At 38.2% G+C, this 15,517-nt stretch overlaps 1 protein-coding gene across 1 annotated transcript in view; it reads right to left on the bottom strand.

Moving 5' to 3' along the window:
• The window catches only part of BABAM2 (BRISC and BRCA1 A complex member 2), a 172,793-nt gene that overhangs the window by 125,764 nt on the left and 31,512 nt on the right, over positions 1-15,517 (bottom strand). Inside the window, exon 4 of the mRNA XM_084261848.1 lies at positions 12,555-12,649. Within this exon, the coding sequence (XP_084117974.1) occupies positions 12,555-12,649 (95 nt within the window). The remainder of the gene's footprint in view (positions 1-12,554; positions 12,650-15,517) is intronic.

Genomic DNA, 15,517 nt, shown 5'->3' with positions numbered 1-15,517 from the left:
ACCTCCTCCTTTCCAGATAAAGAAACTTCCAAATAAAATTGTATTTAGCAATGCAGTTATTGTATACACTATTAAACTTCAGTATTTTTAGTAAACTAAAGGCTTTGGAGCAAACAGAAGTAGCAGCCTATGTGCTTTGCTTTCTGATTGTTTGCCTGAAGGCTACACGCCAACAGCACTCCATACAGCTTTTTAAGAAACAGTATTTTAAAATATTTAAAAGATTAGGAGAACAGAGCAAGCTTCCAGTGTTTCTGTGTTCCACAGTTCCAAGTTTTGCCACAAAACTCACATCCTGCATAGGAATTGTGCTCTGAACGCAGCTTCAGAATCATGCGGTTCAGTTGTTGGAGCTTAAGGAAAGTCCTGGCAATATGAAAACACACATCACCGCTTTCTACAGCCAGACTGTTGAAGCCCAGCAGTAGGCAAGGAAAAACGCAGTTGAAGAAATACCCAGCAAATACGTATACAGCAAAAGACTTGCTGCATTCTGTGGCTTTTATCAAAATCTCCTTCTGCTCTGCTTACCAGGACTTCCAATTTTGTCCCTGACAAAATTCAGACATTCACATCATTTTACCAAAGTCACACGCATGCTGAAAACAGAGGGGTTTATCTGAAATTGCTATAAAATTGCAATTTAAATGAATTTTGTATAAAAAATGAGCACACTCACTGGGGTACTGACAGACTAAGTTACATATTTCACTCAATAAATCTTTTCTAATTTGAAATGAGATTTCTGCAGACTTTCCAGAGAGTTAATCAAATTTTAAAGAACAATCACTAATGCATTTAAAATAAAGAAATACAGACTTGTCCTATTTGCCAACAGCTATCTTTAAGAGAACTCTGCAGAGCACTTCACAAGCTACTCAAGTTAGGCAGCTAAACTGAAACTGGCCCATGGTACAACAATACACAACTATAAATTTACTTAAACTGCGCACCTACAACTAAATCTGCGTTCAGATTCCTCTCATAGAAAGGCTTACATGCACAACTCAGATTACAAATGGTAGTAATCAATGTTATACCCATCATTTCTGAGCACACAGATGGAGGTCCAATGTCTAGACACTGCTCACATGTCTCTCCATAATCTCCATTAACACTAGGAGCAACTCTACACTTCAGATCTTAACTTTAGCTTTTTAATTGGCTTTTGGCTTGGCCATACCACAACTTGTGTTACTTTCATTTTCTTAAAAAGGAAAATTGTTATCGCATCTTAAGCAATTTATTTTAGTAGCAGGTTTAGTAGCATCAGAAGAGGACTATGTATTTTGTTGTGGACACCAAAGCCTGGCAATGTCATCTGTGATGAATGGCTAATGCCCCTTTTTCCAATTAGGGAATGAATTCAATAGGGTCTATGTGAAAAGTAATGGAATGAGAACTTCCACATGACAACAACCAGACTCCAAAAGCACCACTGCCCACACAGTTGTATCTATTGTCATACAGAAGATGGCCAAGAACTACTTACCTACCTGTAAGCAACACAACATAAGGAAATTGAATATTCCTTTTGTGGCAGAAACTTCCCTGGCATTTGTTACCTTTTTTTCATTATAGGATTAAGTTTCAGGAAAAGGTCTTAGAAAATACTTACCTAGAACTTAGAGTAGTTAAGTAATAGCATGTACATCCACTACCTTTGCCATCTACCTCACACTGTGTGACAATATAGATTCAGTTATTATAGAGTACAGGTAGACCAGACGAGTAGACAGACCATAGGCATCCCCTAAACTGTGTCTACACTGCAGAAATCTCAAGTGATTCAGCAGATCTGTTCTGAACATCTGCCAGATATTAATTTAAAGCAGCTCACCAAAAGGTGGAATTTTCACTAAGAAGTAGGTTTGTTGGGGTGTAAATTCAACCTTCGAATTCCCTGGCTCTTGATTCTGTCCCCTGAGAGGAGTCGGCTGCATAGTAAGTGAGCAGTTTGTTAAGGAATGGTTTTTGGACCATCAGACACAAGCAAACTGTTGAGAAAATGAATTCACTTCAAGTGTGTACAAAGAGGCACAGTAAAGATATTGTAAGGCCACCCACAGAGTGCAATTTAAGCCATTTCAACAGTAACTCATTTAAATGAATAGCAATGACACCAACTGGATTTCAACAAGAGAAAATTTCCAGTCAGACAGTATCAGTTTTAATGGTATCTACCTAGAGGTGAGGCAAGCGATAACCCCCCACAAGGTACCTTCTCAGCCCTACTAGCAATCATGCAGAATTTAGCTGTACAAAGTAGCCATACTCAACTATTGGCAAAGAAACCACATTTAAGTTTTGTTCTGGAACATTGGGTGCTTTGCAGTATTTCCTTTATCCTTCCCAAAAGCTAATCAAGAATCTATTCAAACTATTAGTGTCCATGATTACCTATTCCCCCCCCCCCTTTTTATTTTAGAACATGATGCACCTCCTGTTCCATAAGCAGCTATTTCATTGCCTCTTTCACAGGTTATTGCTTATTTCATAACTCCAGGCAATGTCTGCAGCAAACTATAACTCTACACTATCAGAACGAAAATACGATAACAATTTCTAATTGATCTGAAGTTGTTTTTCTTTGAAATGTGTTTAAATATCCAGGTTGCCAGAATATCTTCCAGGAATGTGATTTTAAAGAAGACAGATTGTAACTGTTTTTCCTGGCTATACTACAGGAAACAACAGCAAGATCTTATTTTAAGTTAGTGTACTTTTGTATTTCTAAGCAAGAAATTAACTTTCACAAGAAAATGTCAGTAAACAAAACCTCCCAAGCCCTTAACAGTGGTAATGCATTTCTATAGCATCTTTCATCCAGAATTATCATAAAGAATAATGTAAGTACAGATTTGCATTTTGTTTATATCTCTCCACACCACATGCACAAAACTTGCATCCTACAGTGGCTTAAAATCAGTACCAATGGAAGTTTTTACCTGAAATGAGAAAGATCACATTGTGACATTAGCACATATGCTCCCTAAAAATACAGAGGAGATAGGGGTCCAGTGGTTATGGCATTTATCTAGAAACTGGGATATCTGGTTTCAGTCCTTGCTTCATGGGCCACCACAGGGAAATTGCTCACAGAAAAGGCACAGGATAATTATCTGCCATATGCTCACATCTTTCTATCAACAGATATTTTTCACAGTATTTGCAGGGCTGGAGTGTTATAACAACTTCAAAGGCTTCAGTTTCTTAGCAGCCAGCACTTAAACATCCTACAGGCTGCAGCTTCAAATCAATCACTGTAAACCTACATGCCATCTACTTGTCATCTTATTTTCACAGGTTCTTCATATCCCCCTCCCCCAAAGCACCACTGGAACAACTTCCTGGAGTGATCTGCTTAAAACGATCATTTTTGGGCACAAGCAAACATCAAAACTTAACATTTCATAAAAACAGTTCAGCTCAGGAACACTTTTGTCATGCAAATACAACGGAAGAACCTACAGACTTTGCGTGCACTACTAGCTATTGTAACAGAGAAAAGGTTTGCATAGAGCAAAGCTTGGGGTAGTCAGTAATTACTTAATTTTTTTGTTTTAGTGACAGGCTGTGAAAACTGGATGCAGAAACTACAATAGGTTATAAATTGTTGGTGAAATCTCAAATACCTAAAGGTCTTGAATTACCATGAAAGTACAGAGCAGGGAACAACACACCAAGAAATGAATTCTGCATTCTGAAAAGCACCTCACATTTTGTATAAAAATATGTTCCCTCTTTTCTTCCACTGGTCACACAGTACTATTCTTGATTAATGACACCTTACCCAAGGGGACTCCAAAATAAACCCCAGCAGATCTGACATGTGGAGAACGCTATGCTGCATTCACCTAGAATGAATGCACAACTGCCTTTCAAGTACCATTCACCCAAAAAAAAAGGAGCAAACTCACTTTCAGAGGTTACTACAGATTACTCCTATGCCCTGCTGTAGGAGTATTTAAGAGATGACTCATGTTTTTTTGCTAAGGGTGCTCTGGAGATGTAGAAGCTGCGAGGCTGTGCCCAGAAAAACATTTTAAAGTTGTGTTCTCCTCCTAAAAAAGACTGCCTCTCTCCCCCACAGAGCCTCACTTAGAAGACAATCAGACCCTTAAAAGCTACTACTGCCTACTATCAAAAGAGAGAGTAGTATACCATCTAATTAATCTCCTAAAGACTTAGCATGCATAAATATTTCTCGTCCTACTTTGCTAAGGGATTAAGTTTTGCTCCTTCACAAACTTCCCAGTACACCTCTCAGAGTAGACGGCACCTTCAGTTGTTTTGAGAAGGTATTTCTTAATTCTCTCAGCACTTATAAATCCTGGGATAGGGAATTCAGTGCACTAATCATTAGTTAATCCATGTGAGTACACAGCATTTTTCCCCCTGGGAGCCTGTCACCAGAGGCACACACACTTAACTAGATGTGGAAAGAAAAGGAACAAAGCATGAAGATGAGATTACTTTCAAGACACACACACACACACACGCATCTTTTACTGAAAGACTTACTCATCATTCACTGGCAGTAGTGTGAACAAGCTCCAACTCCTCAGACCCTCAGTGGACCAGAGAACAGGCCACTGTCTAATGTTAAAGAGGGACCCTTGAGGTAAAGCATTAAATAGCAAGTCTCTCACTCTTATCAGTTCTTGGGGTTTTTCCTTTCCTGTCAAAACAAGTAATTTTAGCTACAACAAAGCAGCACTTCACTGCAAACATTTTGGACAGCATTCTCTAACATCCCTTGAGCACTTACTATTGGCTGGCACATGCAGAACTGTTTTTTTCTCACCTTTTTTCCCTCTCCCAAAATCCCACAACTTAAAATCAACATATCACGTGCTGGATCTCACTGGCCAAACAGCATTCCCATTTTTATTTTCACATTTGTCCAGCAAGAGAGGTTTCAGGGCCTTGAAAATACAGTCCCTGAAGAAAACATTTTAAAATACCATTGTGTAAAACAGAAGACACTGGAAATAAAAAGTATTTCTCCACCACCCCAGACAGCTTAAAGAAAATTAGTTCTCTCTTCTCAAAAAAGCAGTATAAGAAAAGAACACTCTGTTCCTTTAAAAGCTGCATCTCTGGGAAGACAGGTATATGGAAAAAAAAAATCACATCAAATGGTATGAGAGCTAATTCTACAAATAAGAGACAGAAGATGTTGACTAAATTTGAACTACATTTCTGTAGTTACCTTTTAAAAAAAGAGCAGATATGCCCGAGGATCTGAAATGGAAGATAGCAAGGAAACACAGACATAAAAGCATGTAAAAGTGAGTAAAACAAAAGAGAGGTTTTGGAACAAATACAAGCTGAAACTTAGGCAAGTAAAAAAGGAAAGAAAATATAGCTTGCACCCTTGTCCATTTGGGGACATGAACAGATCTTTTGAAAATTACCCTGAGTGCAAACATATTTCTTTGCACCAACAATATCTTCTGAAGAAAAGAGCCCGCAGGGTCCCAAACTCAAACTAACCCCATTGGAGCAAAAATACAATTATAAATTATAACAGAATTCATAGCCTAGAATTTAATCAAATATGAAACCGCATTATCAGACAGAATGATTATTTCTAACTGACCTTCTGCAATCAGTTAATTTAAAAGTCCGTTCTGCTTGCATATTCATAAGCAATGAGCAACTTTATCTCCAGAAAAAATGAATTATCATGGCTCAACAACTTGAATTCAACAGGCATGCCACATTGAATTTAAATGTATTTTCAATTCTGAAAGACTGTGCTAGATTTTATCTTTTCTCTTGGAAAAGGGGAAAGAAAAAAAAAAAAGAGAAAGCCTTGCAAATGTGTTTCTAGAAAGCTTAACAAGCTGTTACCTTCAAGCCAAGCCATTTCTTAGTGTTCTAGAGTTCTTCTGAGGAAGCGGGCTGTATTTCACATCAGGGCCCAAATCCTTTCATTTTCTGACAGTTTCTCTAACAATAATTTTTCTCCAAGTTTTATTAAAACATCCCTCAAATAAAGTATGATTATATTTTAATTACCTAAAGGAAAAAAACTAGTCATAACTACATTATCAGTTTGCTGGTTCACAGTAAAGGATTATCGATACCATTAATATTGCACTTCCAAATAAAAGGCATTCTGCTTTCATATCTGGCTTGGGATAACTTTATGTCTTTGCTTTAAGCTGACGACGACTTGAAAATCAATGAGAATTCATTATACCATCCTTACCACTAGGAAGATCTTTATTTCCTGCAAAACAGGTATACTATATATATACACACATATAAATACATGAACCCATTTAGCCACTGGTGGTAAATAGCAATCTGAAATTAGGCTGAAACATTCATTTTCTCCCCAAAAAGACACCATCCACCTGAAGAGTCTTCCATCTGCTCAATCCTGTTGCTTCCTCAGGCAACCATTAATGATAACAGAGAAAGTTGTGCTTCCTGGAAGAAAAACTGATGCCTATCAAATATACCAGGAAAACACAGTGAAGGAGACTAGGGCGTTACTAGATCAACCCACCTGGACACAAAACAGCCTTGATGGCAGGGACAGGCATTCAGAGTGTTAACAGCAGTGTAATATACTGAGAAAATCTGAGCAAGTTCCATAGTTTCCACCAATAATTCTACATTAGCAAGATTTAAGCAAGAAAGGCAAAACTACTTATCAGATACTTTCATATTTTGAAATTAAATAAATAGTATCAAACTGGAGAATTGTTTTTCAGTATCTGGATTCACTAGACAAAAAGTCCAGTCAAATCGCTGTGAATAACTAAAGCAGAACTTCTGATCTCAGCATATTCTCTTCAGCTTACACTTTGAGAAAGCAAGCCAAGTTTTGTAAACTGTGCTAGGAAATGCTGAAATTCTGGAAAAAGAAAGTAAGCTAAATATACGTAATATACACAATGATTTCACGAGAATAGAAGGTTACAAAGTAATACAAGGTAGCTAACTCCTTCTCAGCCCCATAAATATTAACAATTCCGGACAAAGATGACAAATAAAAGGGAAAGGCTAGAAAAGAAATTCAGAAAGCGAGGAGAAAAGGGAATAATTTCCTAATGTAGGAAGACCTTGAAGGAAGAGTAGATGGGAAGATGATAGGGAAAACTTGCTTTCTGTTGTCCCTCTTGAGTTCTTTCTACTGAGCTATTTGTGTAGCCACTGCCTTTATGACGCAGGTACACCAACAACCCTAACACTCGCTCTGGGCACTTTGTGACTTCTCAGGAGGACCTCCTGGATGTTGGTCTCACGTGGGCTGTAGTCAAACTGGCCAGGCTGCCCCGGGAGGGGATTCCCTGACAGAATCCTCTTTTGGAGATTTCTCATTTTAAACCCAGTACAAGCACAGCAAAAATAAAAGACAGAAAACCTGTGCCTGGCCTATGACACCCATTTCTATCTGGGTCAGGGAAACAAATGATGATTCCCCAGGGGAACTGTGCAGAGCTCAGAACACAAAACCAGACCAAAATACTTTCCAGTACATTAGATTCTTTCAGATCTGGCACAGTTCTATGGTTTGAAAACATGGACAAGAACGTATATCATAAATGCCAACAATACCAGCCAAAATGTCCTCCTGCTGGGGAGGTTCCTGAATTAAGTTTGTCTTTTGATAGTATATAACACGACTGTCACCACTGCTTATCTGCACCAGACAAACCTCTGCAAGGCCTCAGTGACCATATGCATACAAAGAAACTAACTATAGATAAAGGTGGATACATACGCATACATACATACATCCCCCATGTACACAAGTAGGCAGGATCAATACAGAAGGGTAGGAATAAACAATTTTCAGAATTCACAATCATTTTGGAAATTAAACTGTAAGTGGCACTGGATTATAAATAATCAAAATATCCTGACACATTATGTCAATATATGACTGAGAAGTGAATACAAAAAATATAAAGAAGTTCAAAACAAGGAAAAAAAGGTTTAATAAAATGCTGGATCCAATCCTGTATTCTGTTTCACTTAAACTCCCCAAGTTCAACTGAAACCAAAGTAATTTAAGGCTTTCAGTACAAGCGTGGTAGGTTAGGCATCCAAGATTGGAATCTTCTGCTGCCATCCTAAAGAGAGCAAGCAGAAGCAATAGTAACGCTAAAGTAGTTTGAATTTACCCACATTCTCCAGACAAAAGACAACCCAAATTCTCGTCATATTCTGGAAACCATTGTGCTCATTGCCCTTATGTAGGGGCTTTCATACGACAACACATACCACCTGCATTTTTGCTGACAATGCAACAACCAGACTTTTAAAAACAAAATAGTTCAAATGGGATTAGCTCATATAAGGGGTACTTGGGTTTTTGTAGCTACTGTGAGCATGAGAACAACTGATGCTATTAAACAGCTGTCTCATGCACCTGATGGTAAATGAAGAACCATTACAGAAAAGAGAGATACTTAAAGGATCTCTTCCCCACTACAGATGCCTCCATCCCCACTATGGCTAACAGAGCCTTTCCGATAGCAAGGGGTGGGCAGAGCAATTCTGGGGAGAGTAGCTGTAGGATGCTAAAAACCCCAAACCTTTAACCTGACAGTTAGCTTGCATAAACTGCTGTTGTCTGCTCTTTGCCAAACAGAATAACACTTCAAGAATCATTGTAAAAATGGGGTTAACATTTTGCATAAGCACTTCAGTCATTACCTGGCTCACATTAACAATCAGCTAGGCTAACATAACAAACAATTCTTGTTACTCTAACTGGCGTCATTGTAATGAGCTCCAAATTAATCTCATCCGTACACAATCACTAATCTTGTTTTGTGCCAAGTGAATTTTTAATCAGAATGGAGTGAATCATAGGTTGTTTTTAAAATACATTTCTAATACTTGTCATCCAAAATGAATAAACACTAGAGCAGGGAAGAACTTTTCTATTTACATTCCGAGAAGCTGAATTTATTTATGCATACTATACACACAACTATCAAATGCATATGATAGGTGAGGACATTTAAGATGAAAATAAAAAATAAGTATGTTCATTTCTAATAATGCTTCAAGTATGAATAGCATCACCATCCTGAAGAATTTAGCCCTCTGACTGTAATTAAAATTGTATGAGAAGCCAAAACCAAAAGGAACAGTTGCCCCTCTGTTAAGTTACTCAATCTCCACATCACCGTAGAAGATCAGAATACACACAAGCAAACCCTACAACCCACAGGGTAACTTCTTCTCATAAGGCACGTAATGAAGCAGATATTTTGTAGGACTGAACTTGAGAGTGAACCTGCATGTCAAACCAAAGTGACTTTAATATCTGCACAAGACCTAAAAGCAAAACTAAGTTTCAACAAGCTTTTTTGACTTGATTTTTCAACTGCAATACCAGTTTAACAAAGCAGTTAGTTGATGAGCTCTGCTTCTAATAAGAATGCTCAACGTTATCACCCCACTGCTTAAACACAGGCCCAATCATTTAGGAATTCTCTGGGAAAAAAGGATAGCATGAAGTCTGCAACTACAGCATCTAGTTATTTTAAAATGCAGTATTTCTGGAATCTAGTTGTAGCTGTCTGACTAACAGATGCTTAACTAAACACCTGTTACCGCGCTTTGATGAAAACCTGACTTGAAGGTCTGCCCAAGGCCATGGAAACTGAAGGAGTGACTGAAGGGATCTGCAGCACAGCCATTCAAACGTCTTGAGGGAGCTCTGCTGACAGCCTCTATTACAGCCGCACGAGCTGGAGGAATCTGGAGTACCTGGTTCTCATTTCAAGCTAAGCATAATGCCTGACTCGAGCCATGTAACAGCATGTGATGACTTCTTCTTGGAAAACAAGACACTCAGGCAGATGAGAGCAGCACAGGAAGGCTCAATGTCAGAATTCCCGTGGATCTGGTAGCACATATTACCTCCTCAGACTGTGCTCCTCATTTAATAGCATCTACATGCTTTTGTGAATGGTAGATTCGTTTTGATTGCCAAGAACTGTTGCATCAAAAGTGTCTGAAGATTGCTCAAGATTAAGAGCAATAAATTATGCTCAATGTGTTAATCTATTTTTACTTGCAGTTGGTAGAAAGATATGTTAACACATTAAAATATTCAGCTAATATCTTAGAATTCAATTAAAATTATCTTCATTAAACAGCTTTGAGACCGTGGAAAAAAGGGAGTTATTCCAATACCTAGCACAATAAGCAAGTTATTATTAATGTAGCATTCCGAAAAAACCCTCTGCAAATCATGTTGAACATTAGAAGGCAAATACAAAAACACACCACACAGACCACAGCTGTAAGGTGGAGATAACACGCTCTGATAACATCGGGATGGACCGCAGGAGAATGACCAGGGCCCTTATCAAGAAAGGTTACATTTACATAGCAAATACTACAGCAAGGCATCATGACCAACGGAAAGCTACTGGCTTGCAAATTTCTTTTTTTGTTGTTGTTTGTTTCTAATTAATTTTAAAATAGGCTGGTTAATATCTCATTATGCATCAAGGAGCAAATGGCTCTTCAAGCTGCCTTCCAACAAAGAGAACGGGAAATTTGTTCTGTGCTTAGGCAGACGAAAAGCAATGATCCCAACAGGAGTATAATTAATGAACAATATAAGGGGAAAAAAAGAAAGAAAACTAAGGACATTTCTATCCTTGTAGGTTTTGCCTGTGGACCACTAGTGCTAGTGACTTCACATGAGAAATACGGCACCATTATCACATCCCTCTGAACAGCATTTCTAAAAGATGCCCCACATTATTTAATATCTCATTTGCTATTTGTTAATAATTGCAGCTTTCCAGCCCATTAAAAAGTGCTTACTCCTATTCCTTTAAGATCAGCTGCAGAAAGTGGTTGCTGATGTGAATACTTCTCCGGAGGTTGTGAAATAAAAAAACTAAAAAAGCGGAAAATAGGAGACTGGCAAATAAGAGTACAAAAATAATTCTAGAATTGTCATATAAAGTAAAACCTTTTCAATAAACAAGCCTAACAAAATAGCTCTTCAGCAGCACCATGCCTCCCCCCAGAGTAGTTTGTGATCAGAGGAAGCAAAGAAAAACAACATCCACCTTTTAAAAATCATTAGGTATGCTAAAAATAATTACTACAACAATTTATTTTAAGTCTATATAGTTTTTCAATGTAACTTCATATGAAGCAAAGCTAAAACCAAAAAGCCCACACATCTGTCACATCACACATGAAGGACACATTCAACTCTGCGACCATTGCTTCATGTTCTGCCCCTGTGATACCTGGGTCCAAAAACTGAACAGTATAGACAGCCTCTCACTTTTGGGACCTCCCACACCTCATGAAATCACTCAGCTGCACTGGTGATGTGCTAATAAAGCACAAGAGAGGCTGGCAGAGAGGACTATACAAAAAGCCTCTCTCCTAGCAAGGCCCTACATCAGAAATTAGATTAAAAAATGTTTCCCAGGTGCCTGCTTAAGCCAGTGATTCCCTTATACATACCCTTATACAGGTAGCTTATAAAATAAAATATATTTAAAGTCTCAGTAACTTTGTGGGTCAATTTTCTAGTAAAAGCTGAAAATTAAAAACAAAAAACCAAATAATTAAAAAGTAGATCATGACCTACTGTGACTGAGCAGAAATTACAGTGGAGCTCTCTGGCAAAGCCATACCTTTGCAGCTCAGCCACTAAGCTCTGCACCGTAACCGCTGGCACTGGACACTTATTGGAAAAAAAAATGCCCCAACCCTATTGCAAATGATACTATCAACCCAGAAACAAGGCTGGAGGTCTGCAAAGGCAGCAGAATGGAGCCCAAAGACAGGGGGAGAGTGAAAAACACTCTGGGTTTCAAAGTATCTTCATATGGCTTTAGTAGCTACTAGTAACTCCTGAGAGGGAGAATATTTAAAATGTAAAACCATTGTTAGCTTCTTCAAACAAGGCTCTACTACTTCAGGCTTATTTTGAATAGTGAACAAAATGCCTGTTTCCAGGTTGTGGTGTTTCTTCTTCCATAGTAATATGACTGCTTAAATATATTTTCTCATTTAGCTAATTTTTGACCCACCCACCTTTTAAAAGGGTGTTTCTTTGTCTTTAAAGTCAAACTACCACAAACGAGGAGGCACCTGTCTTTGACATGGTGTTTTCAACAACATACAACCTGGTTTTATTCTTCCTCATGGGAAAACAAAAATCCACATCACTAAACAACATTATGCTACTTTTTGTGGAACTAAATGCTTTTTCAAGATGCAATTGAGAAATCCTTTTTGCTAAGACAGATCTTTTAAGATGGTCAGGTATTAAATAGATATCTTTTTAAAGATACTCTGAAGTTATTGTAAATGTCATCTTGTCTTGATTTTTTTTAAAAAAGAGCCCAGCCTGCGTTTATGGATTCAACTTTAAATCACATTAGAAGGCAAAGTGTTTATACTCACATAACAGTGAGATAAAAGGGGCTTTTTTCTTTATTCTGCATTGTTAGCAAATTCCTATTGCTGATAGTATAATGTAAAAGCCAAGTCTCTTCGCACAGTGTAAGGTTCTCAAAATGTGGAGTACTTACATGCAAGGCAGAAGGATCTGGCAAAAATTCAGCATCTTCTCCAAATATAAAATCTGGTGGCAGGTCAGGATAGTGAGCATTGAAAATTATATCCCCTGAAAAGTAACAAATGAAAACATTTTTTGCCTTTGTATGTATGTGCTTATAAATAAATAAATACAATGTTGTACATATGGTACACATTTTTAATAGAAAACTTCATAGCTACATTAAATACATTTCATGTATATACCCATACTTTTTCTTTTTTTTAATTGTATGCAATACAAGCATCAGATGTTTTGGGGGATGAAGTCAAGTTCCTGAGGCACAGCTTCTTCCTCCTCTGCAAGCAATGAAACATGAAATACATTATTGCTTCGCATCTCAAATGGCAATTCAAACACTATTGAGGTTGCCTCAAAACACCAAGTAAGAAAAGTCATCCTGTTTTTTAAGAAGTACCACATTTAGATGGCTGGTTTCTGCATTTAGTATGTCAAAGTCAAATGCAAGCTACTAAGGTCAGGATTTTCAAAATACTGGAGCATCATAAAGCTTAGTAGCACTTACACCCTCTTCTTGCCACCTGCAACTCTTCGAAGGAAGAATATGCAGTTCAACAGGAACCATTCCAACTATCCGAATTCTGGCCAAGAGAAGTGCAGTATTACGCATTTAAACCCAGAGACTAAAATTAGCTAGAAGTACACAACTTCATCACAGCTTGGCAGTGAGTTCTCATCTCACCAGTGTCACAAGACAGACATTTAATTACTGTTGTGTCAAAGAAATTTGGGTTGTATGATTTCACTAGTAAACATATTTCAGGGTTCATAGAGTTTTGACAAAAGGTGGTCATCTGCATGTCAGCTTTTAAAACCACACCCACAACTCAAGAAACCAAGAAGTAGCATTACTTCCCTACCTTCCAGCCACTCCTTCCTCTTTACTAAGAGGATACGAAAGGACAGCTCTGAGCTTTTGCAGAAAGCATTTGTGAGGTAGCAGGCATTAAAAGTCAGTATCTACTGTATGTTTCCCTCTGTTTAAAATCTACACAGCAAAGTAAAACCAGTGTAGTAAGCCTTACAGACAAATCCACTCAGAGAAAGTTAAACCAATTATTTCATTTAAATTATGAGTGCAGAACTGGAGAAAAGCATTAGCTGAACAAATACTACAAAGCCACGTCACTGGGTCAGGGATGTCACTATCTCAAGACATTCAACAATACAGTTTAATTGCTAATATCTTGGCTTTAGCTGGAAGCAAGGATGCTGTAAAGATTAATTTGCATAGGGTGAGGGCTCATGACCAAGAAGACAACAGCCAATCTGAGGTAGGTATACTTTATAGTATCACTCCAAATCATGAAGTCACTGATCATGGGACACAGTAGAGCATAGTGTGGATTTCTCCTTTCTTCGTTCCTACCTTCCTTTCACAATTTCAGTGGTACATGTGAGTATGGGGTGCAGAAAAGAGGTCCACCAGTTAAAATAACCACCATAATCAACATAAAATTGACCATTTATTTAATTTAAAATAAGAACAGGTAACAATCCTAACAGAAACTGTAAGAAATTGCAACAGCAAATGGACGTATATTAAGAGAAAATTATTACGAGACTAAATTCAGAGACGTTGATATTTGCTAGACTAGATACTTCATATGACAACATAAATCAACCCTTTTCTTCATTAAAATCACGTATGGCCCCTTGTAACAACCTCTCCAATTTCTATGGTCAGAGCAGGCAACCCTTGAGGTTACATGTTGAAGAAGACAGCACCTTAATGAACTCTTTGACTGAGCTTTGCTTCCTAGGTAAAGAGAAGCGTTACAAATAACTCAGAGCAGAGCACGGTGAAAAAGCTTGGGCTGTGACTCAGGTAGCTCAGTGCTACTCTGAAGGGAAGAACTGTATCTGTGGTTTTGCCATGTTGTTAGGTGACGCTGAGCAGCTCATTTGACACATGCTTTTTATACTGCAGTTGGTAATGGCATCATTTTCATTCTCTGCATTCCTGCTTTAAGGAGTTGAGGAAACAGTTCATGGCTACAATTCAGATCACTAGGAGCTGCACACCAACTATAAAGACACTACAAAAGGCTGCTTAGAATAAAAGGTGGCTCAAAGTAACTGCCTACTTTTATGTTATACCCCATATTTGATTAGTGAAAAACTATTACACAAGCTTACATCGAGGTGGCCCCCAAGATGCTGTAGCAAGAGCGCCAATAAACTCTATTAACTTCCACAAGCTCCACATTAACAAGTGAACTGCAGGAAAGCTGTGGCAGTAGGTGCAATGTGAAGGTTCAAGCACATACAAACTCTTTTTTTTCCCCTCAATGTTTTCAGTTCTACAGCAACATAAATTGAAAATAAGCCACAGCAGCTCCCAGGTCATCACCATATGCAGTGTTCAAGTATGACAGTAAATCAAAATTGGCACCCTTTCTTTAATATGATAGGTGGTAAACTTTTACAGTTTGGCCATCAGGTCAACTGCATATCCCATGCAGTGATTCCCTGCGGTGGGAGAGAGCCAACAGCTGGGGATGGAACCCTCTTCAACCACTTAGGTGCAACGTATGGCCACACCAAGCTCAGGCATGTCATGTCTGCAGCTGGCCCGACCACCTATCACCTCTTTTACACACTCACAGTTCTTTACCACCCTCTATCACACCCCTTGTTCCATCAAGTGTTCATGGCGTCTCACATCTTGACCATAATGAGTGACCAACTACGCAGATATTTTGCTTTTAAAAGTTTCCACAACCTACTGTTATCATAGAATTATTCAATACAAAGCAGAGAATCCAGAGTAAAAAGTAACATTGTGATATTTGATTTTTCTGTTTCTATTACTTATAATTTCTGGAACTGCTTCCACTTGCCTGGGGTAAACATGCCTCAAATCCAAACTCCCAAGTCTCTGAAAAGTCATTCTGAGACCAAATAATCAGCATT

This window comes from Gallinula chloropus (genome assembly GCF_964237585.1).
Source record: "Gallinula chloropus genome assembly, chromosome: 3".
Classification (NCBI taxonomy): domain Eukaryota; kingdom Metazoa; phylum Chordata; class Aves; order Gruiformes; family Rallidae; genus Gallinula; species Gallinula chloropus.
The sequence above is the reverse complement of the archived record's forward strand: the minus strand, read 5'-3'. Positions and strand labels throughout refer to the sequence as shown.